At 41.7% G+C, this 27,964-nt stretch overlaps 1 protein-coding gene across 1 annotated transcript in view; it reads right to left on the bottom strand.

Annotated features, from left to right (window-relative positions):
* The window catches only part of Elp1 (elongator complex protein 1), a 50,950-nt gene that overhangs the window by 18,366 nt on the left and 4,620 nt on the right, over positions 1 to 27,964 (bottom strand). The window contains exons 4-27 of the mRNA XM_031377445.1: positions 26,969 to 27,050; positions 25,947 to 26,027; positions 24,916 to 25,001; positions 23,237 to 23,333; positions 22,851 to 22,941; positions 21,527 to 21,650; positions 20,756 to 20,849; positions 18,181 to 18,411; positions 16,962 to 17,126; positions 14,995 to 15,094; positions 11,402 to 11,587; positions 9,986 to 10,092; positions 9,257 to 9,360; positions 7,186 to 7,239; positions 6,992 to 7,097; positions 5,787 to 5,902; positions 5,381 to 5,454; positions 5,052 to 5,130; positions 4,886 to 4,965; positions 3,580 to 3,717; positions 3,397 to 3,482; positions 2,742 to 2,890; positions 1,805 to 1,928; positions 1,371 to 1,468 (exon numbers count right to left, since the gene is read on the bottom strand). Of these exons, the coding sequence (XP_031233305.1) occupies positions 1,371 to 1,468; positions 1,805 to 1,928; positions 2,742 to 2,890; positions 3,397 to 3,482; positions 3,580 to 3,717; positions 4,886 to 4,965; positions 5,052 to 5,130; positions 5,381 to 5,454; positions 5,787 to 5,902; positions 6,992 to 7,097; positions 7,186 to 7,239; positions 9,257 to 9,360; positions 9,986 to 10,092; positions 11,402 to 11,587; positions 14,995 to 15,094; positions 16,962 to 17,126; positions 18,181 to 18,411; positions 20,756 to 20,849; positions 21,527 to 21,650; positions 22,851 to 22,941; positions 23,237 to 23,333; positions 24,916 to 25,001; positions 25,947 to 26,027; positions 26,969 to 27,050 (2,652 nt within the window). The remainder of the gene's footprint in view (positions 1 to 1,370; positions 1,469 to 1,804; positions 1,929 to 2,741; positions 2,891 to 3,396; positions 3,483 to 3,579; positions 3,718 to 4,885; positions 4,966 to 5,051; positions 5,131 to 5,380; positions 5,455 to 5,786; positions 5,903 to 6,991; positions 7,098 to 7,185; positions 7,240 to 9,256; positions 9,361 to 9,985; positions 10,093 to 11,401; positions 11,588 to 14,994; positions 15,095 to 16,961; positions 17,127 to 18,180; positions 18,412 to 20,755; positions 20,850 to 21,526; positions 21,651 to 22,850; positions 22,942 to 23,236; positions 23,334 to 24,915; positions 25,002 to 25,946; positions 26,028 to 26,968; positions 27,051 to 27,964) is intronic.

The raw sequence follows: 27,964 nt of genomic DNA on the forward strand, positions 1-27,964 counted from the left end.
ACCTCTGAAGGCTACAAGAAAATTAAGCTATGTGAAGAGTCAGGAGAGAGCAAATACGGCACAAGGGTTATGTGACAAGAATGTACACAGTAGGTTTTAGGAGTAATGATGAGGGGCTGAGGGAAGGAGAGAAAATCAGAGCTCTGAGGCAGCTTGGGGTGAAGCACAAATACAGGAATACAACACAGTCCCTGTCCTTCTGGAAGACACAGCCTGGCAGAGACAAAGTAGCAAGTTAGCAATTTATCTGGCCCCTAATCTAAGAATGGCTTTCATGGGAGACTGGTAATGTCCATGGACAGGTGGACTCAAGAAGGAAAACAATAGAGAGCTGACAGGTCTATTCAACACATCTGGGGAACAATCTATAGTTGACTGGGAATATGGAAAATGCCAGAAAGTGGTGCTAAAGAAGCTAGCAAGGGGGGTTGGAGAGATGTCTCAAAGGTTAAGAGCACTTGATGCTCTTGCAGAGAACCCAGGTTCAGCTCTTAACACCATATCAGGCAAGTGTCAGGGGAGTAAACACTCTTTTCTGAACTCTGGGGCATCTGCATGAACCCAGAGCAAAAACAGAAAAGCAGGCACATATACATAAATAAGAATAATGATAATTATAGTAATAATAATAAGCAACTGGCAGAGACTAGAACACAGAGAGACATGTCTGATAGCCACCCTTGCTTGTCAAAGCACCTGGAAGAGAAAACCCCAATGGAGGAACTGCCTTCATCAGCATGCCCTGAGGCTGTCAGGGTGGCATATTCTGGATTGCTAAGAGCTGGAGAAGGAATCACTGGGTCAGCACTGGGTATGTCAGCATGGGCTACGTAAGGCAGGAGCTGAAGATGAGCCACAGAGCAAACTAGTAAGCAGCATGTCTCTACAGTTCCTGCTTCACTTCCTGCTTCCAAGTTCCTCCCCTTCCTCCTCAGGCTGCTTTTGGCCAGTGTTTTATCACAGCACTAGGAAGCAAACTAGAAGGATGTGTGTGTGATTTGCAGACAAATGAGAAGGGTAACGAGGGTGGCATGCAGAAGAATGATGAATGGATGGCCATGGTGGTCACAGAGACTGGGCTCAGCACCCCAGACAAGCCACTATGCAGCTCTGGACATTTATGCAAGTTGTGGCCTCATTTGTAACCTGGGAACAGCACCCTATCAGGCCACAAGGAGGATGAGATAAAGTAACCAACCTCTGAAACTCCTGGAACACTGCTGCCCTGGCTAATTTTCTCCTAACAAGCTTAAGATGAGGCTGATGGGTTGTACATAGGACAACCCTAGAAGCCAAAGGACAGTGTTTGTCCTCACTTCCCAACTAATGTCCAAAGCAAACTCGGGGGCCTCATTTAACGCACTACATACCTGGTACTGTTGTGAGTCTGGTCGATATAACTTCAGAGCTTCTTTATACAAGTTTTTATCTTTTACCAAATTTAAGCATTCTGTGAAATATTCAGGTCCTGAAAAAAAATCAGATTTTGAAAGTATAATAGCTTTTATTTACACCTATGTTTCCTAAGTAACATTAATATAGAACTTTTTATATCTTATCTTACAGTCTAGGTTCAAAGACTTGAAGCAGTAATAAAAATTTACCACAAGCCAGGTGATGGCACAAGCCTTTAATCCCAGCACTCAAGAGGCAGAGGCAGGCGCATCTCTCAGGACAAGTCAATGCCAAACAAACACATACACACACACACACACACACACACACTGTCTCGAAAAAAACAAAAAACAACAAAACAAAACAAAACCCCAAATTAAATAACAACAACAACAAAAAAACACCTTACCACATTTGCTGAGGTGTCCAATGGCCTTTTCATATCGTTTCAAGTACTTGTCTATGGTGAACCGCTGGTAATTAGTTTCCATTTTCTTAAGTGTATTAAGAAATGGAAGATATTCCTTAGGATCCTAGGAAAAAAGTTATTACTTGTAATATTTACATAATATAAATTATAATTAAGATAATAAGCATAGAACAGCATAATTTTAAATGTGTATTATACATCAACTATATATCACAATACATCAAATCAATGTTTTGGGAAAAAGAGCTCATATTTGGGTGTTATGAGCTTAATTAAACCTGGAATAATGTCTAATCTCTACATTTCACAACAGCCTCAGCTCCTTGCATACAGGCTGACAAGGAAAACAACAACCTATAGTCTAAGTGACAGTCAGCAGTGAACCTCAGTCTCCCCTTAAGAGCACCAAGCCTAACTCTCAGTGTCCTTGATGACACGGTTTACATGCCAGTAATGTAGAGCACTCATCAAAACAAAGGTAAAAATGTCCTGAGCTGGGTCCAAGCCTACGAGGCCCTACCACCTCCTGCTCTGTACCATGCCTAGCAAGCTGATTCTTCTTCCTAAAGAGCAGCTTTCTGGCCCAGGGACGGAGCTTACTGTAAGCACAAGAACCATCAGAACCCACATCAAAAGCCAGGCATGGTGGCATGGGCCTGTTACTCTGGCATTGGGAAATTGATAGTCAGATCCCTGAGGCCAACCTAGTCTACTTAGTGAATTCCAGGTCAGCAAGAGATACTGTCTCAAAAAAAGGGGATACACATAGAACTATATAGACAATGGGAATTAGCAATACCAGCCCTGGAGACTCAGATCTGCATCCACTTGTAGAATTAGATAAAGTACCACTAGAAAGAGCAGGGTCCCACAAAAAAATTTCAAAATGGTATAAAAGAGTCTCAACTCCACATACCTTTTGTGACTTCTCAGCTACCATGAGGACTAAGTTAAAGTCATAGGTCCCAAGAGAATGATTAAATAATTCATTAACATCCACCAGGAGCAGCAGGTACTTCAAAGCCTCCTCTGCACTCACACTCTCAGGGTCAAAGGGAATATTTCCTGTTGGTGTTTAAGAAAGAATGGGGTTGGGGGGGGCAGGGCTCAGACAGTCAACTGTTTGTCTAGTACACACGAAGCTGTACAACTGATTCCCACAGCCATATAAAAGCAGCTGTGGTAGTATGTTCCTAGAATGCTAGCACTCAAATGGAGGATCAGAAGCTCGGGCCACAGTGGGCTACAGGAGACTTCACCAAAGTCAAAACCAAGGCGGGGGTGGGGGTGGGGTAAGGAAGAAATAAAGAAGAAAAGAAAACATCAGAACAGAGTCACTTGAAGGAAACTACAGACCCAGAAACTAAGTAGTAAGATTTTCTGACAGACTAGGATACAAGATGAACATAGGCTTTTGATTCATTCATAAATGCTTAGCATTCAAAATCTTCACATTTGAAAATGGTGAGCAAAGAGAGCTATGTTTATTCCATGAAGTGGCAATGACATATTAATGGTCATCTGCCAGCAATGAAGGCTGAGTCAAGCAAGTGTCTTGTGCAGGTCCCTACCTTGAAGCTCGTGTACCTTCTGCAGCACAATTTCCAACTCCGGAGTAGTTTTCTTCACATGAGATGTGAGTATTGACAGGCAGAACCTGAAGTAGTAAGTGAAACCCAGAATGACAAGACTAATAAACAGGACAGACATCTCCACATCCTGGGATGTGTATGCCAACAACACACAGGACCCACTTTCGAGGATTGATGGTCTCCATGGCTGCTCTCATAGCGTCACAGATGAGGTCAATTTTCTTCCCATCAGGATGTGTGGACACCTGGACACTCTTGGCAACCGGGGGAGGGTACATGGTCTTTGTGACATCTTCTTCCCTAAGAACCAAAAGATATGAACAGGTCACTTTACCAAACAGTGTGGGGATCCAACTACTACTATATATCAGGCAGGTTTGTGAGACAATAAATAAAAGGGACCTGTCAAGTAGTGAAGGATCAAACATATCCACCAAAGGATTACTGAATAATGCTCATAATTTTGCTCACATTAGCCTAAAGCAGTGTACATACAACCAAGGTGTCCAAGCAATCAAAAAATGAAGAAAGGATAGTGTATTTGCACAGCAGTATACATGACAAGTAAAAGCAGCCATATTCACACCACAATAAATACATCCTGGTTGAGTTATGTGGTGATGCAGAATAAGAGGCTGCCCTGTGCTGGTACACTGAATAGTAGCCGCCCAAGCACTAACAGAGAATGGATGTGAGGGAACTCTCACTGTGTAACATGATAGGGTTTGGATTATATGATGTGTAATTAGGTGCTAAAACTCACTGGATGGAGTACTAGACATTCTGCAGCAGTTAACTACCCCAATACTAAGAGAGTGCTCTAGCCAATGCTATACAAGGGGACCTTCTAGAGCTAAAGGCCTGTTGTCTCCAGCTTTAACATCTGTCTAAAACAGGAAGAGGATGGGTCATGGTTAGCAATAAAAGCACAAACAGGACAACAGGAACTACAGAACCTGGGTGTCACTAGAAGTTCCTAACAATCAATGTTTTCCTATCTTTAAAAAGTTGAAGAAAAATCATCAGAGAAAAGACCATATTTGATTCCAATCTCATGAGAACAGTTTTACAGGCAAATCTAAAAGCAAGTCAAATAACAATTCAGGATCAGAGCTTTAAAACTCAATTTTAAGACTGATGCTATAGCTGGGCGTAGTGGGGCAAACGTTTAATCCTAGCACTTGGGAGGCAGAGGCAGGGCAATGTCTAAGTTCGAGGCCAGCCTGGTCTACAGAGTGAATTCTAGGCCAGCCAGGGCTACACAGAGAAACCTTGACATGAAAAAGAAAAATAAAACAAAACAAAAACAAAAACAAAAACCTGATGTTGTAAAAGAACTAGAGCAAAAGCCCTCCTGGGCCCTCAGTGCTACAATGATTTTATTCAAAGAGATGTTTGTTCTTTACCTATTTCTTTATCAAGAGACGATACTTAAAATATGATAATCATGAGTTATCAAAATACTTACTTTAGTTCTGTGAAAAACAAATTTATATGATTTACAGAATTGATCTGTTTTATGAAGGTTTCCACATTTTCAAGAAACACCTATCAAAGAAAGTATACAAACATTTCAGTTTAGATGACATTCATGCTAGAAAGAAGTTAGAGGACCGGTCAGATGCAAAGTGTACCTTGGGGTTATGATCATGAATCAGATTGAGGTTAATTCTCAGTTTCCTCATGCAGTCAAAGGCTTCTTTAAACATAAGTCTATGAGGACAGGAAAAACGGATGAAAAACACATTTCATTAAAAACTAAGCTCCCTGTAATGAAATATTTTCATTACAACAGACTGGTTATAATCCAATTACAGCCAAAATAACAAACAAGTTCTGACTTTCACTCTGAAATTATAGAAAGAATAAAAATAACAGGTGACACATTATTTTCTTGTTAAAATATATAGTTGTATGTCCTTACATGCACACAGTTATAGTCACACAGAGAATAAATACTTACTTGTCCAGCCACTTCCGAATCTGAGCCAAGACCAAGGCCCGATGATGAACAACCTCCAAGTTTCCCCTCGGCATCTCAAAATAAAACAAAGCACCTTTAGTCAACTAGAAATCATCTACGCAGCAGGATCACAGTTCTACTTAACTCTTCTGGAACCACCACAGTGGTATAAAATGAACAATTAGCAGAATCCACTTGTGCACAATATTTATCTTGACTTTCAAGCAATTTTCCCTTTAAACCTTATTGGTCAGAGTCTGTGTCAATCAACACTCCTCTGCATAAAGCCAACAGACAGCCAAGAAAGGAGGATTATACTGAATGGCCGCAAAGTCCAAAAGCGCCTAAATGCAGCCTGTAAGCAGTCTGTCTGGGGGTGGACCGAAAGACTGAAGAGTTGGCTCACCTGCAGTATAAGCTTTGTGTCCTGGGGAACAACCGTAACGATCCGGGAACCCCTTTCCACTTTCCGCAGAATTTCTCCACTGGCCTCATGATTGCCACTCAGATGTGCCTGTAGCACTAAAAAGACCAGTGGCTAAGGCTGGAGAATGACCACAGGAAACCATGCTCCATTAACTGAAGCTGCCCAGTATCTGAAACTCCGTTAATGTTAAAGTTCCTTTGCTCTCCCACTCACCTCAAGATCCCTGGCCCTTCCAGAGTACTCACACACATCCACACACACAGCTTCTTAAGCAATTGGGGAATACAGGGATTGGAGAACCTATTCTTTACTTTTTTTTTTTAAAGATTTATTTATTTCATGAATATGAGTACACTGTCGCTGTCTTCAGACACACCAGAAGAGAGCATCAGATCTCATTACAGATGGTTGTGAGCCACCATGTGGTTGCTGAGAATTGAACTCAGGACCTCTGGAAGAGCAGTCAGTGCTCTTAACCACTGAGCCATCTCTCCAACCCTGAAGAACCTTTTTTATTTCTTAGCATTACCTTCACATTATGGTCACACTAATGGCAAAAAGAGTTCCTGTTTCCAAGTCAGCAGCAAAGAAAATAAACTGGCCTTTTAGAATAAAATTCACCAAGAGGTAATATAAAAAAAAAAAAAAAAATCACTGCTAAAATACTACAAGCAACAAGATGGCATCCAGAAGTACAATGGCAGTTGAGCAATGAGAAAAACCATTTCAAAGAAGTTAGAGCACATGAGCTGTATAATAAAACTTCATGAAGAATTTTTTAGAATGTGTTACTTATGTTAGAATTTCCTTTGTGAACTATCTGGTAACTGAAACAGAATGATTTAGGAAAAATTCTATACTGAGGGGGCTAAAGAGGTGGTGGCTCAAGGGTTAACAGTGTACTGCTCTTCCAGAGGATTCTCACCTGCCTATAATTCCAGCTCCCAAGGATACCTGCACCCACAGGCACATGCCCACCAAAGGGGCAGGTATGTGCCCGTGCACATACACCCATGCAATGTTAAAAAAAACAAATCTCAGAGAAATGCTCTATCAAAGAAGGATGCCAATAAATGAGCCTAGCACCCTGTGGTTAACAGCCAAAGTAGGTGAAGAATTTAAAACCATCAAGAATTCAAGACACTGGAGAAGGGGATACCTCCAGTTTGTAAAGGAGTGCTTACTTTTAAGTGAGGCACCACTTAGGGAGAAACCCTGGCAGGTGTGGGAATGGGTTGTCACCAGTAGAAAGTCATCACATACTGCAAATGACGTAATATTTGATGCGACCTGCAATAGGCAAGAGGCCCATAGGAAGTTAGCTATCATACTCGGAAGCATTACTGTGAGAAAGAAAACCCAAACCAAGCCTACATACCTCAGTGTCATTGATAAAAAAGCGACATCTGTCAGTCAGACCAAGGACACATTCCTGCAAAGAAATGAACCTGAAATTATAAGCAGCTCAACTCACAAGGTCTTACACCTATGGTCTTTACTGCATAGTTGCCGTGCTGACTGCCTAGGCCTCTGTAGTGAGGACTGCATGCAGACAGCTAAGACAAGGCTGGGGCCTCACACACTGAGTGCACCACCATTCAAGCAAGCAAGCCACTCTATTTTCTCTTATTTCCTTTCCTTCTCTGACTTCACCCTAGAAGTCTGTTGATCTTGCATCCTATGCCCATTCAGCTCCAGTCTACTCCTCTGGGCAGCAAGAGTCACATATTGAACATGATAAACACATCTCTCTGATGATTAAAAAACATCAATAGATTTATCTCTTTTGGGAGGCGGGAAGGGAGTTCTCTTTTAATTACCAGATTAAAAAGAAAAGGTAGTGACGACATGCTTTTTTGCTCTACTTTATTGGGTTCTATTTATCTACCACCGTTCCAACCCTTATTCCACCCTAATCCCTTCCAACCCAACTGCAGACTGGAGAGAAAGGTTAGAGGGAAAATGGGTATAAACCTGCTGATTAGGGCATCGGGTGCCTAGGGGCAAGTCCAATCTTTGTCAGAATATCCAGCAACCCAGCAAAAACAATCCAGCAAACGCACAGCAGGAACCACCAACAGCAACAACAGAGAGCAACAACACCCACAGTCCTGCTGGGGGCTCTCCCATTTATACCCTTTCCAGAGTTCCCAGAATTAAACAGCCTGCAGCTGGGGGAAAAAAAAAACACTCCCCCCCAAAAGCATGAGACAATCACAGTTGGTTGCTGGGGACAAACTGAACCAGCCCTATATCCCACACCTGGGATTAAATCAAATCAGACTCACATAATATAACTGAGTTTTGAAAGAAACCAAAACTCTCACTACAAAGCAGTGCTTATTTGTCACTCCCAATATTTGTGTTCACCTATACAAAGTGAAGAGTGTTGCTAAATATACTCCTGGTTGGGACAAAGTCATCCCCAGAGTTATGGCCTGCAGTATCTTCTGTGTGCTGCCCCAAGCCTACTCTGCCCATCTTTCTAAACTCAGGAGTTTCTAGTACCTTCTCCCAGGGCCACTCTTCCTTTCTAGGAACAGCTTTCCTCTCCACGTCTCAGCAGACACCACTGCCTCAGAGAGGCTTTCTGGAACAATTGCTATCATAACTATCATACTCTAGTCATCCCCAAACACTGCACTGTTCGCTACCATCATACATTGTTCCTTACCTTCACTCTCCTAGCAGAGGAGTCTATCTATATTAAAAGGTATGGCGGTTTGAATGGCCAAGGTTCTCAGTTGTTGGGACTATTTCAGAAGGACTAGGAGGTGTGGCCTTGTTTGAAAAGGTGTGTCAGTGGGGGCAGGTTTTGCAGTTTCCAAAGCCAAGTTCATTCCCAGTTAGTACTCTCTGCCATTTAGTGGTTGTCTCGGGATATAAGCTCTCTGCTACTATCAGCACCACGCCTGCCAGCCTACTCCCATACCCCCACCATGATAGTCATGGATTCTAGTACCTTCTGGAATTGTGAGCGTCTGAATTAACTATTTTCTTTTGGAGTTTCTTTGGTCATGGTGTCATACCATAGCAACTGAAAAGTAACTAAGACAGAGTTGGTTTGTTTTCTGACTACTGTATCCTACAACTCAACTCAAATATAAACTCTAATATTTGGAATGACAACCTGTCAAATATTACTCTTCAGATGGCATGCTTTCATCATGAGGTATTTCATAAGGTTTTAAAAATTCTATAAATGAAGGGTGAAATTTGCCAATTACATGTATTATCTCCCTTAATTCTCTCCTGAATTCTGGAAGATTGATTTTTTTCCCTTTTCTACACAAAGAAGTTAGGGGTCAAGAGAAGAAGATAACTTCCTGTTACTGCCCCAGGATTTAGTGGAAACCCACGTCCAGGTACAAGACCCACACTTTTCTACCCAGTACCCTCAGTCACTAACTATTCTCCAAGATGAATTTCCCTGCCCTGTGTTTATTCACCTCTCCTCCAATCATGGCTACTTCCATCTGTGTGCATGGATGAACAAATCGAACAGGAAATCCTTCAGAGTTCTTCCAGGGTTCCATAGCCAGAGAAGGTGATTCTGTTGTAAGATTGGCAAATTTTAGTTTACAAATAGCTCATAAGCTCTTTCTTGTGAGGCACTGAAAAAAACAAAATGAGCAACATCCCCATCACACCCACCAAAAGAAAAAACAACACCAAAATGCACCAAAACACCTCGAGTGAGATTTGGATTACTCTACACACATTAGGATGTTATACACAGGAGCTGACTACACCTGTCAATCTATTCTGTGGCATAACATGCTAGGGTAATTAAAAGGCTTAGCCATAGGGTTGAGGTGCAACTCAATTATTATACAGTGCTTTCCGAGTATGCATGAAGCCCTGGGCTGCAACACTGGCATGACAAGCAAGCAAAAACAATAAACAAGGAAGTGAAGCAACTCAGATTTGTGAAGACAAGCACTGCAAATTTTCTTATATGCAGTCAGTGGACTTCAAAAAAAATAAAGAAGAGGAAGGAGGAGGAGAAGGAAGAAGAGGAGGAAGAAGAGGGAGAAGAAGAAGAAGAGAAAAAGAACTAAAAAACTTGAAAATAAAAAATCCCCAATAATCAAGTCGTGTTGACAATATATTCACAAGTATACAGTCTTAAGAATTATTTATTTATAAGTCCCCTGTCCTAAAATTCTGATACTCACCCCAAAGGTACTTGAGCACCTGGCCATCAGCCAGCTGTACTGCTGATGATTTGGTCTTAGAAGAGCAACATAAACCAATGACAACTCCATCCACTGTCACAGATGAACTAAAGCAAAAACCAAAATAAAAATAGCAGAAAGGTAAGTATAAGAGATAACCTTTCTTTAAGAAATGAAGAAATTTCTCTGCTTTTGCTACAATGAAAGCTAATACTACCTTTTGGAGAAACACCGCCTATGTCAATGTAATACATACATACTTTGCACACACAGTGGAAGAATCACAGATAGCGAAAGAGATGGAGGAGGTTACCCATTATTAATGTAATCTTCCAGAGTCAGTAAGCTAGCCTAGCTGTGGGAACAGCTCTCCTACAGGGTGGGCTGCTCCTCATTATAACGTACTACAGTTTACTGCTTGCCTTATGTATTCTTCACATATAAACTGCATCAGCTATGCCCAGTGGGCCATAATCGCTCAGCTACTTAGAAAGCTGAGGCAAGAGGAGCGCAATTTCCAGAGAATCCTGGGCTACAAAGTGAACTAAATGCTAGCCTGGGCTATTTAGTGAAACTTTGTTTCTTATTTATATAAGTAAGAAAATTGAGGGGTGCTAGAGAGATAATGCAGAGGTTTAGAGCACTGGATGGTACTCCAGAAGACCTAGGTTCAGTTCCCAGTACCCACGTGGTTGATCAAAACATCTCTAACTCCAATTCCAGGAAATCTAAAGCCCTCTTCTGGCTTTCATGAGCACCACATGTACATGGTGTACACACACACTGCATATCCATAAACAAACATAAGCATTACAAATGAATGTGAAGGTTTACATAAGCATAAGACTAAGCAGTCAGTCTTCCACTGGAAGCTTGCAACACTGTAGAAGCTTGCCGGAACCTTCCTCTACTACACCTCGGGCTGCATGACAAAGAAAGCTCTTCAGCAGTATAACACTGTTATGTCACCCAGATAAAGTCATGATTCAAATAAGCTCAGGCCTAGGGAATGGGGAACCAGAAAAGAAAGAAGCTTTCTAGCAGAAAATGAAGCCACACAGAGGGAAGACGAGTGCCAAGTTTAATGTTACTACTTAAAATAAATATATTATGTAGCTAAACTTTCTTTAATATATTGGCCATGAGACTTGACCACAGTGATTACTTATTGGAATCAATTATAGTACTTATCACAGCTTCCACTGTTTTGCTTACCAGACAGTATTTACACTCCTTTTCACTACTTGAACAGTTTGATCTACTGTTTAAACAAGGCTCAAAACTACACTAGGCCTCTTGCTGTGTCTAACAAGGAAGTTACTCCTACTCCTTCTCCTTAGTCTTGCCCTGTGTTCTATACAATGTATAACTGCATTTCCAATTTAACATACTGAATACATGGATGAACCACAATACCTGACATCCAGCTGTCCTTGCTCTTCATCCACCTCAGAATGGGCCACAGTCAAATGGTGAATGATGGACTGCGGGCTGGAGTGACTGTGGCTTATAGCCAGGAAACTATCGTCTTCAATCCAGGTGAGAAAGCTGAACTGCAGTGCGTTTACTTCTTCATCTTCTTCCTTGTTCCCAAACTGAATCCTGTTTCAGATATTAAAGAACATCTAAGCAGAGAATAAAGCTTTAAATCATGAAACTTCTAAAACCTTTCCTTATAAAGGAAGAATATAGACAAGTCCTTTTTTTTTCTAGAAACCAAACCTGAGCTCCAGCCCTGAACATCTGTATCAACCACCACCCATAATTCCCTATTTATAGACAGTGGACAAGGAGACAGAACAGAGCTGGCGGGTGGGAAGAGTGCTGTAGAGTGCTGTCCTCTGGATAAGACAGGGCTGATGCAATCCTAAGTTCACAGCAGCAGTGAGGACCTGTATAGATATCCACACTCGTCTTACTGTGGAGCCACTGGCAGTTGACAGTGACTGCAGCAGGGAGTTACTCTCTTTTGAGGATGCTCCAATAGGAAGGAATCCCACGTCCCAGTAAATGGTTCCATACTCTTACATATGTGGACAGCACTAACTAGACTTAGTAAGTTATTTACAAAAAAGGGGATAGGAGGATTAAGTTTGGGGTGGGAAAGACAAGGCAGGAGTTGGAGAAAGGAAATGGGAGATAGATATAATTATATGTCATTGGATACATGCATGAAAATCTCAAGAATAAAGAAAAAAAAAAAAACATGGCCGGGCGGTGGTGGCGCACGCCTTTAATCCCAGCACTTGGGAGGCAGAGGCAGGTGGATTTCTGAGTTCGAGGCCAGCCTGGTCTACAGAGTGAGTTCCAGGACAGCCAGGGCTACACAGAGAAACCCTGTCTCGAAAATACAAAAAAAAAAAAAAGAAAGAAAGAAAAAAAAACATGCTAACAACAAATACCAGAACCCTCCAAAACAATGTTTGTCTGACTGAAGAAGAGATTATTTTAAATCAACCTTCTCATACCCTAAGATCTTTAGATTTGAAGAGCATCTTTCTAAATATAACTATGTAAGAAAACTCCCACTCGTGTGCCTAAGCTAAGGAATCACAGAGCCCTCCCAAGACACTAATAACCAACATTCAAACCAGATGCCAGCAAAGGTCAGCTTCAGGAGACTGGGCCCTTGACTAAGCACCTCTCATGAAAACAACTAATAAGGTGGGGACAGCCTCCTTGCTTCTAACACTAATCTGAGCATCTTTTTGTCTTCTAATGAAGAAAAATCCTATCCTTGGGGTCCAGTGGCAAATCAGCAGTGGCCACTTAAGGAGCTGGTCCAGAGCATGATCTGCCTGCTCAGCCAACTCTCCCTCAACACTGTCTCCACTGCACACAGCTTGGCCAGAGTCCTCACGACACAGGCATCCCAGCTCTGGTTCTCACCAGCTTTCTCCCAATATTTTCCCAATCAATCAATTCTTTCCTAAGGATCAAAATGAAGACTTGTGTACTTAGGCTATCCTTTCTGAAGGACTAGGATTTTCCTCCTCTTGATTTTTGAAAATATATTCTAACCCACAACTGTGTAAACCGTGAGTTAGGATCACATGGGGTCACATTACTGCATGTCAGAACAACAAAAATAAATGAAGGAAGGAAAGAAGGGAAGGATGGAGGGAGGGAGGAAGTGGATAGAAAAAGAAAGGAAAGAAGGAAGAAAGAAAAGAAGTGGTAAGATTCTATGTATACCAAGGAACTGGGACTGCTATTTTTATGTGTCTATCTGTCCCGTGTGTTCACATGCAAGCTAGGGGATAATTTCAGGTGTCATCCTCAACAATACCATTCACCTCCTTTGAGTCAGGGTCTCTCAGTGGCATCAAGCTCCTCAATTGGAATAGACCCTCATGGCTTCCTACCTCCCAAGCACCAGGATTAAATGCACATGCCACCAAGTCCGGCATTTTTTTATGTAGTTTCTGGGAACCAAACTCAGGTCCTCATGCTTGCAAGCCAACACTTTGGTAGCTAAGTTATCTCACCAACCCCAAGAAATTGTTTTAAAATAAGTTTATAATTATCAGTTAATCTTTGATTTGTACACTATTTTATCTACCTACATACCCACAGTCACATAAAACCTACTTAGTATAAAAAGGGTCATGAGGTCATGAATTGAAGAAGATGCCCTGTCTAAACTGCCTCCCTCTTAACCTGAATTGTATCTCTGTCTAGTGGTTTCAAACTGGTAGATTTGGATCTGGAGTACTCCTCCCAAGACCCACAGGTCAGGGCTTGGTCTCTGACCTCTGTACCACTGTAACAAGTGGAGTGATAACAAAGTGGAGGTTGAGATCGCTAGAATAATCTCACAGAGGTCACAGAGGCGAGGAGCCTAGCTAGTTCATTACCCACAGCAAGCATGTGGTAAGTAGGACTCTATCATGTGCTACAATCCTGAAGCCCTGTGCCAAAGCAATGGGACCAATAGGTTATTAAAGCCTCAAAAAGCGGAGCCAAAATAGACTTTTCCTTATTAAATTCACAAATCTCAGAAAGTTATTGCAGTAATTTGAAAAATGCCTAATGCAGCATAAAATGAAGGAATATAAACACTTTAAAAACTTAAGCATGTGCCACGGTATGCACCTTTAATCCTAGTGCTAGAGGCAGGTGGATTTCTGTGAGTTTGAGGCCACCTTGGTCTACAAAGCAAATACCAGGACAGCCAGAGCTACACAGAGGAGAAACCCTGTCCTGAAAAACCAAAAACCAAAGCAAAACCAACAAAAACAAACCAACAAACAACCTTAATTAGCATTCTATATGCAGCACCAAAGCATATATACTTGTCATTAAATATAAGATACGTATCTAAGAAACCATTTCTACATTCTGTTACTTATACTTATTCCTATTAATATTGTAACAGGCATCCCTAGTAACTAAGAACAGGAACACACCAAACTTAATAAAATCAAACTCTGGGTTCTGCAGGTAGCAGGTCCAGGATCCTGGGCAAACTGTTACATATCCTCTGATTCTGTCCTCTTATTTGGTGGTGTTCTGAAGTCAATACTTAGGATTTGGCTTCCACGTCCTTTTGCAAACGCCTCCAACGGCATTAATTATACCCAGTCATTTGCACTGCTGTTTCCAAGACAGAGTACACTCTGATTTCAACCCTGAGTCTAAAATTATAACACTCAGGAATTCTGTAATCTGGGATGATACCAAGATAAAACTAACTTGAGTCATTCACATACTATCAAATGGATATCCCTATGTATGTAAGGGAATGTCCTGTGCCTTACTGTCTTTATATCCATCTTCCCATGGGAGTCTCCCTAGATAACAAGGTTGCTGTAGGAATGACAGTATAGGATGGGACATGACCCTATCTTCCTTGCCACTGGAATATTCAGTACACAGTAAACAACACCTCCTTATCCAGGCTCAGCTGGTGTACCTACTTCATACTCCCCAGAATAAAGGCTAGATGAAGCCAGGACAAAATGAAACCTAGTTCCATTCCCATAGACTCAAAATATTTAGGAACCTACGAGTATCTCTTTTCCAGATGAGGTGTTGTAAGAGGAACTTTAAATCCATTTCCACCCACAGCTCCTAGTTTCACTGTGGGATCCACGTTTGGCTTATCACCTAGAAAACAAAAAATGTAAATATTATCACTGCAAGCTATTTCTCCTAATGCCAATGTAGGGTCTTATAACAAGTGGATTTTAGAAGACAAATGAAGCAATCTAAACTATAATGACATTTCAACCTCATTCTTGAATCTCTTTGATTCAGGCTCAATCAAAACCTGCTTCCCATTAATACCATGTCAACCCAGTTTTCACTAGTAAAAACAACTCTTCATCAGGGCCAGAGGGAGGGGCTGTCTTCCCCACACTATGGATATTCTCCAGTGTCCCCAGCCATCTTTCTGCAGCCTCACATCCTCTACAGTTCTCAGTATTCCTAAGACAGTTTTTCTGGGCAGTGGTGGTACACAATTTTGATACCAGGACTTAAGAGGAGAGGCAGTCAGATCACTACGAATTTGAGGCCAGCCTGATCTACACAGTGAATTCCAGAGGCCTGGAGAGATAGCTCAGCAGTTAGGAGCACTGACTGCTCTTCCAGAGGTCCTGAGTTCAATCCCCAGGAACAACATGGGGGCCCACAACAATCTATAATGGGATCCAGTGCCCTCTTCTGGTGTGTCTGAAGACAGTGACAGTGTACTCATATAAATAAATAACCATTAAAAATTATTTTAAAAAAATTCCAGAACAGCCTAGGCTACATGAGAAACCCTGTCTTGGGAGGTTGGGGGAAGCAGGGGTATACACCACTCTTTTTCACTGTTAATCTAGTTTCCTGACACAGCAGATACTATAATCCTCTAAAATAGACAGAACACTTCACCCTGTTCCATTCTTTAATGACAACTACCTCACTCAGAGCAAGGGCCTTCAAGACCCTGAAAGAGCTATTCTGCCATCCCTATACCCCTCCCCTCATGTGTCTTCCTACAGTCATTACTGTCTAGCTGTTTTCAAAATGCAACAAGAGATCACTATAGCTGCTTCCGACTACTTGGAATGCTCTTACCCACACATGCTGGCTCCTTCTCGGATTCTCAGCAGGACTGTGCTCAAACACAGAAAAGCCTTCCCATGACACCTTCCCCCAACAGTCTACTATCCTACTCACAGTCTTCCTACGTTATTCCATACCAACCTTGTTATTCTATACCAGCACTTGCCAGATGACATACCATGTGGCTTAACAATGAACATGTGAGCATTACTGATTTGAAAGCCAGTTTCACACACTGAGAAGGACTACAACAGCACCGCACTATGTAGAACGGAAATAAGAGGAGCTGGTGATCTGTCCAGAGAATTCCCATGAAAAGCAAGCTGTTTGCTTAAGAAAGGCTGATGTGAAAGTAGGAACTCTACTATGAATTAATTAGCTCTGTTATTCTCTTAGCAGCTATGGAGGCTTGTTCTCACTGAAATACCAACAGGTATTTGAAACAAAGTTACAATTGTTAGGATATAACCACAGAGTCTCACAAATAACACTAAATGTCATATTTTCCAGGATACAGGAATAAAGGTACTTTTCACTTGTTGCCACATATACACCTCTATATATCAGGAAAAGTCTCAGAACACTCCTAGGAGAGTCCTAAGATTGTGTGCAATTGTGTGCAAAGTAAGGAGAAAGCGGAGAAGTCTGAGAAACAGGAGGATGCTGTGCTGTCTCAAGAGCTGAATGTCATTCGTAAGTAATGGACTCTTCAGGATCACCAAGGCACAGGGAAATGTATGCATGAACCAACAGGATTTTGAAAGAGGAAAATGCAGGCCAATTAAATATTATGACAATAAAATCAAATTAGACTTTTGAATTTGAGAAACACTAGCTCTGAGATGACACTACATTGTGACTTGCTTCTTCTGTTCGGGAACAAGGGCTGACTGAGCTCCTGGATCACTATGTTTCCACTTACCACACTTGTAGACAGAAATCTGGTTACTGGCATCAAGGACAGCAAGATCATTTCCAAGGTTTGCAGAGAACACGACTTGATTCACTGGATGGGGGATCAGCAGCCGATAGGTATACATGGGAGGTGGGACCACAGTCTGCTGGAAGACTGTTACCAACACCCTGTCTGCACAATGAAGAGGAGGATTAGCCAATGTAAAGCAGGCAGTAAGCATCTCTGGGCACCTAAATGATAAGTGTGTTAAACAGCCTGCAGTAGCCCTTCAAAATCACTTCTGGTATTTCCTCATTAATAAACTTAAAAACAGTACATACATGAGGAGTTCTGTGTGCACATGCCTAATGTGACCCCTATACCAGGGATCAGGGCAAAATGACCAAGAGGTCTAAGTTCCAGCTTTAAACCTAAGTCTGTAAGGAAGAGAGACTTAAACTAGGGTAGCCAAAACCTCCAAAAACATAAGGGCTGCAATTAGGAGGCTGAGGCAGGAGGGCTGCCATGAGTTCAAGAAACCTGATCTACACAAGGACTACTAGGATATATTCCAAAACTCCATCTAAGAAAGACCCCCAACATACACATTTAAAAAGCACTTTTCTAAATATAAATTCATAATTAAGGTATGACTAAGTTCTCTGTACAGAACATGATTATAGAAGTCAGTATTAAGAGCACGGCACAGAACACTGAGCACCAAGAGAGTCTATCTGCTATCAGCAACCTGTCTATGGCTATTTCATTCTGTAATCCAGCTCCCCATCACTGATCCTACACCTAATTAAAAACACCAATCATCCTCACAGGAGGTAAATGTCTAGGATTTGGCTAAGCATACTGAAAAAAGGAGGTACTTCATAGTGCTTAAACAAAAAAAGCCACCCTATGGAATGTACCGTCAATACAAGCCTAACAGACCCCACTGCTACGTTATGCTCCACTGTTTCCTGCAATAGGAGAAAATTACCAGTCTTAAAGTTCGAAGGCCAGATAAGTTCATGTAAAAGGCTATAAATACAGTTCAACAGGGAGTTGGGGTGGGGTGGAACTAGAGTTTTCAGTATAGTACCTATTCTACACAATGACACTCCCAATCATCAAAGACGTCAAACAAACCAAACAACCAAAATGAAGATTTATTCACTGTTCTGGTTAAAGCAGCCTATCTGCAGGCCCTGGGTCAAGACCTGCATGTTCACGGACACACTTTGCAGCAACTTACTTCCATCAATAACAGCCACATTTGCCAAGTCATTGGCACTATTTCCAGAGCTCCGGTCAGTGGTCCAGTGCCAGTCACAGCACAGATACCGCCAGCCCTGACAGAGAATGTGCAGTCGGCACGGCGTCACCGGGTCCCACAGCAGAGCCACAATCTGGTTCTTCCCAGTGGTGCTGAAGGGCAGGCTTTGCTTGAGGTACCAGTGATAGTTGCCCACGGTCCAGAGCTGGACTGTGTGAGGAGAGAAGGAAGGGAAAGCCATCAGAGACTGCACAAGAGCTGCAAACCATTTGCAAAAGGGGAACACTGGCAACTATGTACTTTTCCAAGAATTTTTCTTCTTTAGTTTAAAATAATAACGTATAATAATCAATGTCAAAAGATGTAAATTTCCTATGAAGACAAAATGTCACACATCAATGTATCAGAAGCACATTTATTTTCATATCTACCTTCAATTTTGTGCTTATGAAAGCTAAGAGTATTTCAGCATGTTTCCTCCATGCAAAGTTGGGCAGAAGATAACCAGACTAAATGTACAGCTATGCATGACACAGGAGGAACAGTCTGAAACATGTGACATCCATAGGCGTCATTAGTGTGAGCATTACAAAGGATCCTCACACAGACTAAATCAGCTACAATGCACGTGGAGACAGAGTCCATTGAGACCAGGGCCTAACATGTGGTCTGCTATGGACAATGCCCTTCTGCACATGACTGCACCAAGGACTCTGTGGTAAGCTGGGTGCAAGATAACCTGTTTTATTGTAGGTGCTTTGCAAGCAGTTTTTTCCTAGGCTATCCAGTATTAACCAAAATTCAGCTGCCTCAAGATTAATATATACACCCTCAATCATCCAAATATGTAATAAAATGACCAACTGTGCCCAAGCTGGCCTTCATCAAAAGAAAACACATAAAAATTAGGATTTGAACTCTGTGAAAGAATTTAAGTTCCCCGCTAAGGCTTAATTTATTGTGATCATAGGAAATAACGTCTAATCCTCTAGACGTTATTACATTATGTCTGTGTGGCCATGGGCTAGCAGGTTGCACTGCAGGTTCATACAAAAGAAGGCAGGCACTGTGAGGACTCATATATACTCTTGTTATCCTGTGTCTGTTAGAGCCAATGCTTTGTATATGTGAATCACTGGTCTTTGAGTGACTGCACTGGAAAGTTTGGGCCTGTTTGGTTTTGTAATTTTTATAAGGCCCTGGGTAAATCCTGAACACAACCCAAAATAAATATGTATTATTCATATATACATGTATGTATGTATATGTACACAGATATGTATATATGTATATATTCTCCATCTCAAAACAATGAATCCTAAGATGAAGCCTGTGTTTCATTATTTTTATTAAAGGTTTAGCCAGGGTTAAGAATTAATTAAAATGAATGAATGAATGAATGAATGAATGAACTATTCAATACATTTCATATTTAAAAGTTCTACTGATTAATGAATTTAAAAAACACTTAGAAAATAGGAAAGCATAAAGATTTATGAGGAAACAAATTCACTTTACTGCTGCTGATCTTGAAATATAAATGTCTAACAGAAAGAGTTAATTATCCTGCACAGAAGAAAATTATATAGCAATCTAAAATGAAATAGATGCATATATGAAATGGAAACCTGCTTGTGATAGTGTCAAAGCAAGTTATGAAGCAGTCTGTATCAATGGGGGTAAGAAAGACAAGGGAGAGAAATGTTGTAATTAAATTACGATATCAAAACAAAACAAAATGCAGCATGTATCAGCCAGACACGGTGGCCCATAGCTTTAGTCCCAGCACTCTGGAGGCAGAGACAGGCCGATCTCTGAGTTTGAGAGCAGCCAGGTCTAAGGAAACATTATGTATTGCACCACTATTAGAGTTACCCCCTCCTCATTACTTTACTATTTTCCTTAAAACCTTAAACAGGGTTGGGGGTTGGCTTAATGACAGAGGGCTTGCTTGGTAAGACTAAGGCCCTGTGCTAGTTACCTGGAGGAAAAAGACAACAGACATAATCCTAAGTGCATACTTAGAGTCTTCATGTGAAACCTAACTCCACTCATTTCTACAGCCTTCATTTTCTGCACTGATGACCGTGGTTTCCGGGTGTTTCTGCTCTGCCAGATGTTGCTCTGAGAGCCTTTTAATAAAATAATAACCCATGATGCATGAAAGCTTTCAAAGCAAAGCCAGGGTTCTCAGGAGATGAAGAATTGTCTCAATACCACAACACAAAATCCCACCTGAACTTCCAGCCTGCCATAGCAATTTCAAATGTGCCACCTGACACGCACATGAGCCAATTCCTAAATACATAGCCAGCCACAACTTCTTCTCCTGCTCCTGTACCTATATTCTACTGGTTCTCCTTCTCTAGAGAACTCTGAATAATTCCATGGCTGATATCCTCACAGATTCAAACGCACCCCCTCCCCATCAGCACCCACCTACTTCAGCTACACTGATTTTACCAAAGGCCTAAGGAAGGGGAAGGGAAACCCCACAAGCTTCTACTTTCATACAATACATGGAGCATGAGTCAAAGCTCAACAGCTGTCATACCATAGCTTTTCAGAGTGGAGTTGTCTTCCTTTGGGAGGTCTTCTAGCCACACTGCAAGCACAGAGGAATCAGCATTCCACAGCAAGTCATTTACCTGGCAGGGACAAAAGTCACTCTGACCTTCAGTTGTTTGTCTACACCACTCTTGAGGACAGCTGAATTCCCTGAACCCATAAACTAAATAACTCTATGACACTGGAGCTCATCTCCAGCTTCAGTCACTAATCTCTAGTTGTTAAACCAATCTGCAAAATTGGTACTTTAAAAAAAACTTAAAATGCATTGTGCTTAAAGATTTATATATAAATGTAACACAAAGTAAAATAACATTTTTAGAAAAATCAAGAAATTTGACTATTACAGTAATATATTATTATATAAAGTATGTTATCTTAATTTTACATATTATATTAATACTTCATATTTATATTGTACTTAAGGTACAATATAAATAAGAAACATGGTTCCATAAAAAAAATCTCTTAAAATTTTACACAAGAAACATTATCCTAAATGATTTTATACACAATTAAAGATTTCCTGTGTCTCTGCCCAGGATTTCAATGGTAATCAAACACCAGGAAAGCTAGTCATCAAAGCCAACAGCAGGGACAGCATTTCTATTCCCTGTCCGGGACTTTTCTTAGCAGCCTGAGTCAGGAGCTATCCTTTCCACACAGTAAGGGCTTCTGGTGCTAACCTCTGTCAGACACAAACTGCTGCAACTCAGGAGAGCACTCTAATTGGATGACAAAGAATTCCGACACCCACCTTAACTTCATCCTTTAAGAAAGGAAGTGTAAAATGTCCATGAAGAAGTCCATTTTTCTCAAAAAACACAATGTCTTGCTGGTTGGGTTTATCTTGAGTAGATGCAATCAAACTGCCTGAGGGTCTTAAAGGAAAGCCTGAGTAAGAATAGTCAAAAACATCCATCCTGCAGGCCCAGATATTCAGACAAGAGATTTTATTTTTTTCCCAGGAGAAAAAAAATAATTGAAACCCTTCTTGCCAGTAAGGGGTGGGTGGGTGTGGAGGGTGGGTGTGGTTAGTGTGGTGCTTGTTTTGTGTCCGTGATGTTGATTCCAAGGAAGTTTTTGTTTGTTTGTTTTGGTTTTTCAAGACAGGGTTTCTCTGTGTAGCCCTGGCTGTCCTGGAATTCACTCTGTAGACCAGGCTGATCTCGAACTCAGAAATCCACCTCCCTCTGCTTCCCAAGTGCTGGGATTAAAGGCGTGCACCACCATTGCCCGGCCTCCAAGGAAGTTTTAAGCCCACCATTTGTTTACTAGTACTGGCAAGTAGCTCACCCCAACATGTAAGAGGAAAAGGTGTTCCTTCCTAACTAGTCCCAAGACACCATTTACAGTTTTTCTGATTTCAACTGCAACTGAACTATTAAAAACAAACAAACTACATTTTCCTATATTTTAAGCACCATGTCCTCAGTAATCCTTTTCTTCTTCAGTTATATGACTTCACAAATGTTCCATGCTTGGGAAGCGATGGTAACATTTCCCTCCTGAAACCATCCTGAGTCCACATGCCTCATTCCTATTTCTCTCCAACCTCTTAATTCAAACACATAGGTAACACCTAGTCCCAGTAATACTGGTGGCAAGCAAGAAGTTTGCAACCTAGAGGCTCACTGCGTAGGACAGCTGCTGCTGGGATAGGTGCCATTTATTCTATCTGTACCTACATGCAGCTAAATGACAGGCAAGTTGTGCTTTGATGCACAAAGCAGTGCATCAAAGAAATGAAGAGAAGGCAGATGCAGAATGTAGCCTGCAGGTTTCTTAGCCAGCAGACTAACTGCTGTTGGAATCTGTCCAGAGGAAAGCACCTTTTACCCTGTCTTACAAAAATCCCTTTGTCCAACAGAGTGTCAAACACCAGGACTCCCAACAGACACACTCCTTTCTGTCTCCCACAACAGCCATATGTACAACCATAACCTTTAAAGAATTAGAGATGCAACCAGTATCAGGTTTTGGGAAAAGAGAATCTATAAAGAATCCAGGATCTCGCTGAATTCGGGAAGACGGGATAGAAGGGAAAGCAGGAAGAGTCCCAGGCCCATATGCTCACTCACTTCCAAGCCAGGGAGGGCCCCAGTCCTGGCACAGATTCACTGGTTGACTGCAAGGCAAACTCTCTGTTCCATACTCGGATCTTCCGAGCCTCTGCAAAGGAGGTAGAATAAACAGACACAAGCCTTTAAAATACTATGGTAACTCTCACGTACTACCGCCTGACTGATCAAATCTGTATTTAGTAGGTGAGGCTTGACCAGACAGTCTCTTTTAATTCCGAAGCCATTAACATCTAAAGCAGCACATCTTTCCCCACTCCTGATACTGGATGCATCTCTAATTCTTTAAAGGCTATGGTTGTATAGTCTACTCAAGGCAAAAAAGGAAAAAAAGCTTCTCTAGATTTTAATATAGGTAAGTTTTTAAGTGTAATTTACTTCCATACCTGTTTGTCGGCAAACAACACTCACAGCAAAAAATTGCCCATCGCCACGCCAGGTAATTTGTGGTCTGTGGTCATCCCAGGGCAAGGCAGACTCATGCTAAAGAAAGAAATACGAGTATTACTGGGGAATCAACACTCCCAAGTCAAACAAGCCTTGGCCACCAAATACTCATCCTTTATATAATGCTGGAGCTATATAGAAAACCAACACCAGAGACTCTCCAGGAACCCATTAGAAGGGCTCTTAGTCCTAGAAATAAAGAATAACTTAAAAATAAAATAAACACAGCCTTCCTTCTTTGCTCATTAGAGATGATACAAATACAGGTATTAAATATAAGAAGCTAAGGAACAGGTTAGGAAACTATGGCAAGGAAACAAGCGTCTGTCTAAATGTAAAGTCCTATTTCAGGACAGGACACCAAGTGAAGACACTGGAAGGAAAGGGCCAGCAGCAGTAGCTGCAGCAGCACGCAGATACTGCATTTCTGCCCTCTGCAGCACTGGCCAAAGAAGGGTCTCCAGTGCCACCTGATTCTCAATCCAGAGTCAGGAAGCAGCCAAGCCTATGGGTAGGAGAAAGGTGAGCACCAGAACACACTTCACATCCCAGTAGTTGCTCCATTTCGAAACCCTGCTAGCTCTGCTCTGCCATAGATTATGCTGGCTAGACTATATTGTATCTTTCTAAGATACTGTCCTTTGGTATACGACACAAACTTCCTCTAGTGAAAGGTTGTTGTGTAACTGTTTCCTCCAAGGTGAAACATTTCCTTTTGTAGGAAACTCCTTCAGCAGGAAGGGAAAAACTCAAAACAGCTTTAGGAAGTCCCTGAAAATTATCAGACTCACTAGGACCCCTCCCTGATGGAGTAAGCAGTAAAAGCCAAGAGTCTCTCTCAAATAAGCCAAGCTACAAAGATTCTGAGACCAGACCAGCTGCCTGGGAAAAGCAGACACAAGTTGGGCTGCCTGGAAGAATCACTTGGAATGGACACTCTCCAACCTGTTAAGCTACCTGCTGGCTATCCACTATGTTCCTGGTTTCCTAATTTTTGTGAGCTATCATGCATGCTGGGGTGGGCCTTGGTAATGCAGCTGTCTTTGAGTCATTTCTGCTCCTGTAAGTGCACCTTAGCCATAGTCTTATAACTTCCTGGTTCTCCACTTAGGACTCTGGTGGTATCTGTACTTTAGTATATCATGGGATTCTCATCTTGCAGACTATGTCTGACACAGACTGCAGCATATGTAAATTCTTAATAAACATGTTTTAATTAGTGAGAGAACCTATCCAAGAAAGCAGGAAAACGTGAAACAACTTTACTCAGCCCACCGAGGTGCTAGTAGGGCATCATAACACATAGCCTAGTACCAGACCATTCCTATGAGTACTGCTTCTGAATAAGCAATGGGTTCCTACCCATTTCTGAAAACTATAAACTTCTAAGTCAAGACCAGGCCTTTAGGAAAAATGGTAATGAGCAAAAGTTACTGTAGTCTATTGGACAATAAATGAGACTGGGTGCAGTTCATAAGGAAAAAAGAAAACTGTTTCTTGTGGGTGACTCCCTTTCTGAGGGCACCTATCAGCTACCACTTTATTACAACAGAGGAGATAGACTAGCCAGGCAGTGCTCCAGCATATGGCAGAACTGACACTTATCATCCCGCCTTACCAATTGCACCGGAAAGGCCGTTGGCCTGCCTTCTGAGCCATGGAATTGCGTTTCCTTACTGCCCCATCCAACAGTGACAAACTTGCCTACAGTTTTTCAAGAACAAGAAGACAAGTAATAAGCAGAGGAACTGAAATCAAAGCACTTTCATTCATTCTTCATGAAGATAGTCACTGACAGCTTAGGAAGCTGAGCATCAGCCATTATGTTATAAACTGGGCCTCCAAATGCCCTGTAGCATTCATTCCAGCAGGAGGTGAAATGACCTCACCTTGGAAAGTGTGACACAAGTCAGAAATCTGACCAAATGTGAAGAATTTATAAAACATGTCTACGAATCACAAAGCATCTAACTCAAGACAATAGCCAGGAATGAAATTCTGATTTTTAGCTTTAAACCAACCAGCTAAGCTTTCTTCTGGTGGTGAAAGGGGCTTTATTTCATCAAATGTAGTTCCTGGTGTAGACTTATCTGGAAGCCCACAGTAACAGTGTCTAAAACCAGAACACAGGCTTTCTGCACTCTAGACTGCTCTCCTAAACTACTCTACTTCTCTTATACAAAGTATGGTGGTAATGATCCAGAACCAGCCCAGACTTTCTGCGCTCAGAGGCAGATGTGACATTCATCCACGGAAGGCAACAGAAAGATGGTCCTGACACTATCCAGGACCAAGACTTCCTCTTGCCACTAATTCTGAAGCAGGCGACCTCCAATTCAATGAATTATGGCCCACCACAAGCCATTTCTAGTTTGCTTGCATGAGCATGTTCATGTATGATAGGCCCTCCAAGAACACTCTGCCACCACACATGACGAGTGGTGACTACTGCTGGGCTCAGTCTTAAGCTTCTCTGACAATTCCCAAGAGGTAGAGGACCAGAATTAAACAAGAAAAGTCTCCAAGTGGGATTAGACTGCCCTAATACTTACACATGTGCCTTACAGAAAAAGCAAACAACATAACCAATCATGTTTCTATTATCCACAGCACCCCTCAGGTCACAGAATGTTTCAGAGCAATGCTTACCTTCTCCAAAATCATCCTGGTGGATTTGCTGCTCTTTGATTACTTCAAAGTCTCTTGTCATCATAATCAGGGTCTGTTGAGCTTAGGGGAACAAATGAAACAAATTTTTTGCTCATGTAACAAATCAGTCATTCTAAGTGTCTAGGGCACCAGAAGCTACTGAGCCAGAACAAGGAGTTCCAGGCAGAACAGGTAGAGAGACACATGCACACAAAATGCTCTGAAACACAAGCTCTGAGCAGGCAAATCACCAGATGCTTCTTCTTAGCTACTGTTTGTATAAATTCAACATAAAAGTCCCTAGTGCCCTTCTGTACTATTTTAAAACTGCTAGTTTCTAAGACATTACTACAGATATAAACTGAATTCATTTGAAATAAAGCATCTCAAGGGAAAAGAAAACCAGGCATACAGAAGAGCTGTGAGGAATGTGTTTTCTCAACTTTTCTCCAAGCCTGATAACCGAGCTTGATCCCTGAAACTACACAGTGCACTGATACTGATCACAGGTTGCCCTGTGATCTCCATATCCACACCCACTGCCTTGGAGTTACTACAGAGATCCCTAATTAGTAAATGAGTCTAAGAGCAAGGAGAATCAAGAGACTCATGCAAGGTCTAGAAAGGTTGTGTGAAGGTGTCTCATAGGATGGAAATAGGCCCATGAGTGTGGCTTAAGAGCTTAAAACTCAACTGCAACTCTCCCACACTTACTCACTAAGTAAATGAGAAAGAAAACCAACCCTGGTCTTAGAGTAGGTTAAGGTAAGCTCTGCTCACACTGACTGCTGAACTCAGCAGATTCCCCAGCTCTCCAACCCCGCTCCTCATTCCCAAAGATCACAAAGCTGCACAAACCACTCGGTATGCTAACAGAGAGAGGCAGGTGTTAAGAATATATTACCTTAACATTACAATCAGCTATCATTGTTTCAAGACTTCTGAAAGTTGACAAGTCTATATATATATATGAATTAGGAGCAAGTTTTACAAAGCCAGTTAGGCACCAGTGACAAGCTTACCTGTGGCAAGAAGCAGCAGTTCTTGATCAGGACTCCAGCTCATGACAGAGATACCACTGGCCACACTCCCAACACATTCCAGCTGCACCAGAGAAAGCCAAAAGGGACTGAGAACACTATTTTCTCAATAAAAGGTTTACTATGGACTCCACCAAACAATCAAAATGTAAACACACAGAGGTGGTAGGTCCACTAGGTGTGCCTTCAGGAACAATTGTTGAGACACAAGACACAAAATTAAGCACAGTAAACAGAAGAACATAAAACAATGACTCTATGAAAAAAAGAGTTACTAGCAAGGTCACTGGGAAATAAATGAGTCTTAGAGCAAGCAAAGGCTTGGGGACTCCAGGAGAGTTCTGTGAAAGTCTCAAAGCTCAGCAGAAGGGCACGGAGAGAACCATCCAGGAACCAATGTGGAGGCTTCAAGGCTTAAAGAGAGAATAAAACTCAAGGCCAATTAGATCCTGAGGAACATTCAAACACAGCATGAGGACAAAGGTGAAAAGCACACATACACACATACACACACACACACACACACACACACACACACACACTCACACATAATTTTTAAGTGAAGGGGCTGGCAAGATGGCTCAGAGGGTAAAAGTAGTGGCTGCTTTTTCAGAGGATCCAGATTCAATTCCCAGTATCTACAGAGCCACTCATTATCATTTGTAACTTCAGTTCCAAAGGATCTGATACCCTTTTCTGGCCTCTGCAGGCCAAGAAAGCCTGTAGTGTACAAATATACATGCAAAGAAAACACCCATACATTAAAAAAAAAAAAAAAAGATTAGTAAAAAAGATAAGAATGGCAGGCCAGCACTAAAGAGGTGGATGAAGGAGGATCTATGTAAATTGGAGGTCAGGCACAAATGTATGATAAGATACTGTCACAAGAAAGAAAAAAGGGGCCGGGCAATGGTGGCGCACGCCTTTAATCCTAGCACTTGGGAGGCAGAGGTAGGCGGATTTCTGAGTTTGAGGCCA

The sequence above is a fragment of the Mastomys coucha genome, unplaced genomic scaffold (assembly GCF_008632895.1).
Source record: "Mastomys coucha isolate ucsf_1 unplaced genomic scaffold, UCSF_Mcou_1 pScaffold18, whole genome shotgun sequence".
Classification (NCBI taxonomy): Eukaryota; Metazoa; Chordata; class Mammalia; order Rodentia; family Muridae; genus Mastomys; species Mastomys coucha.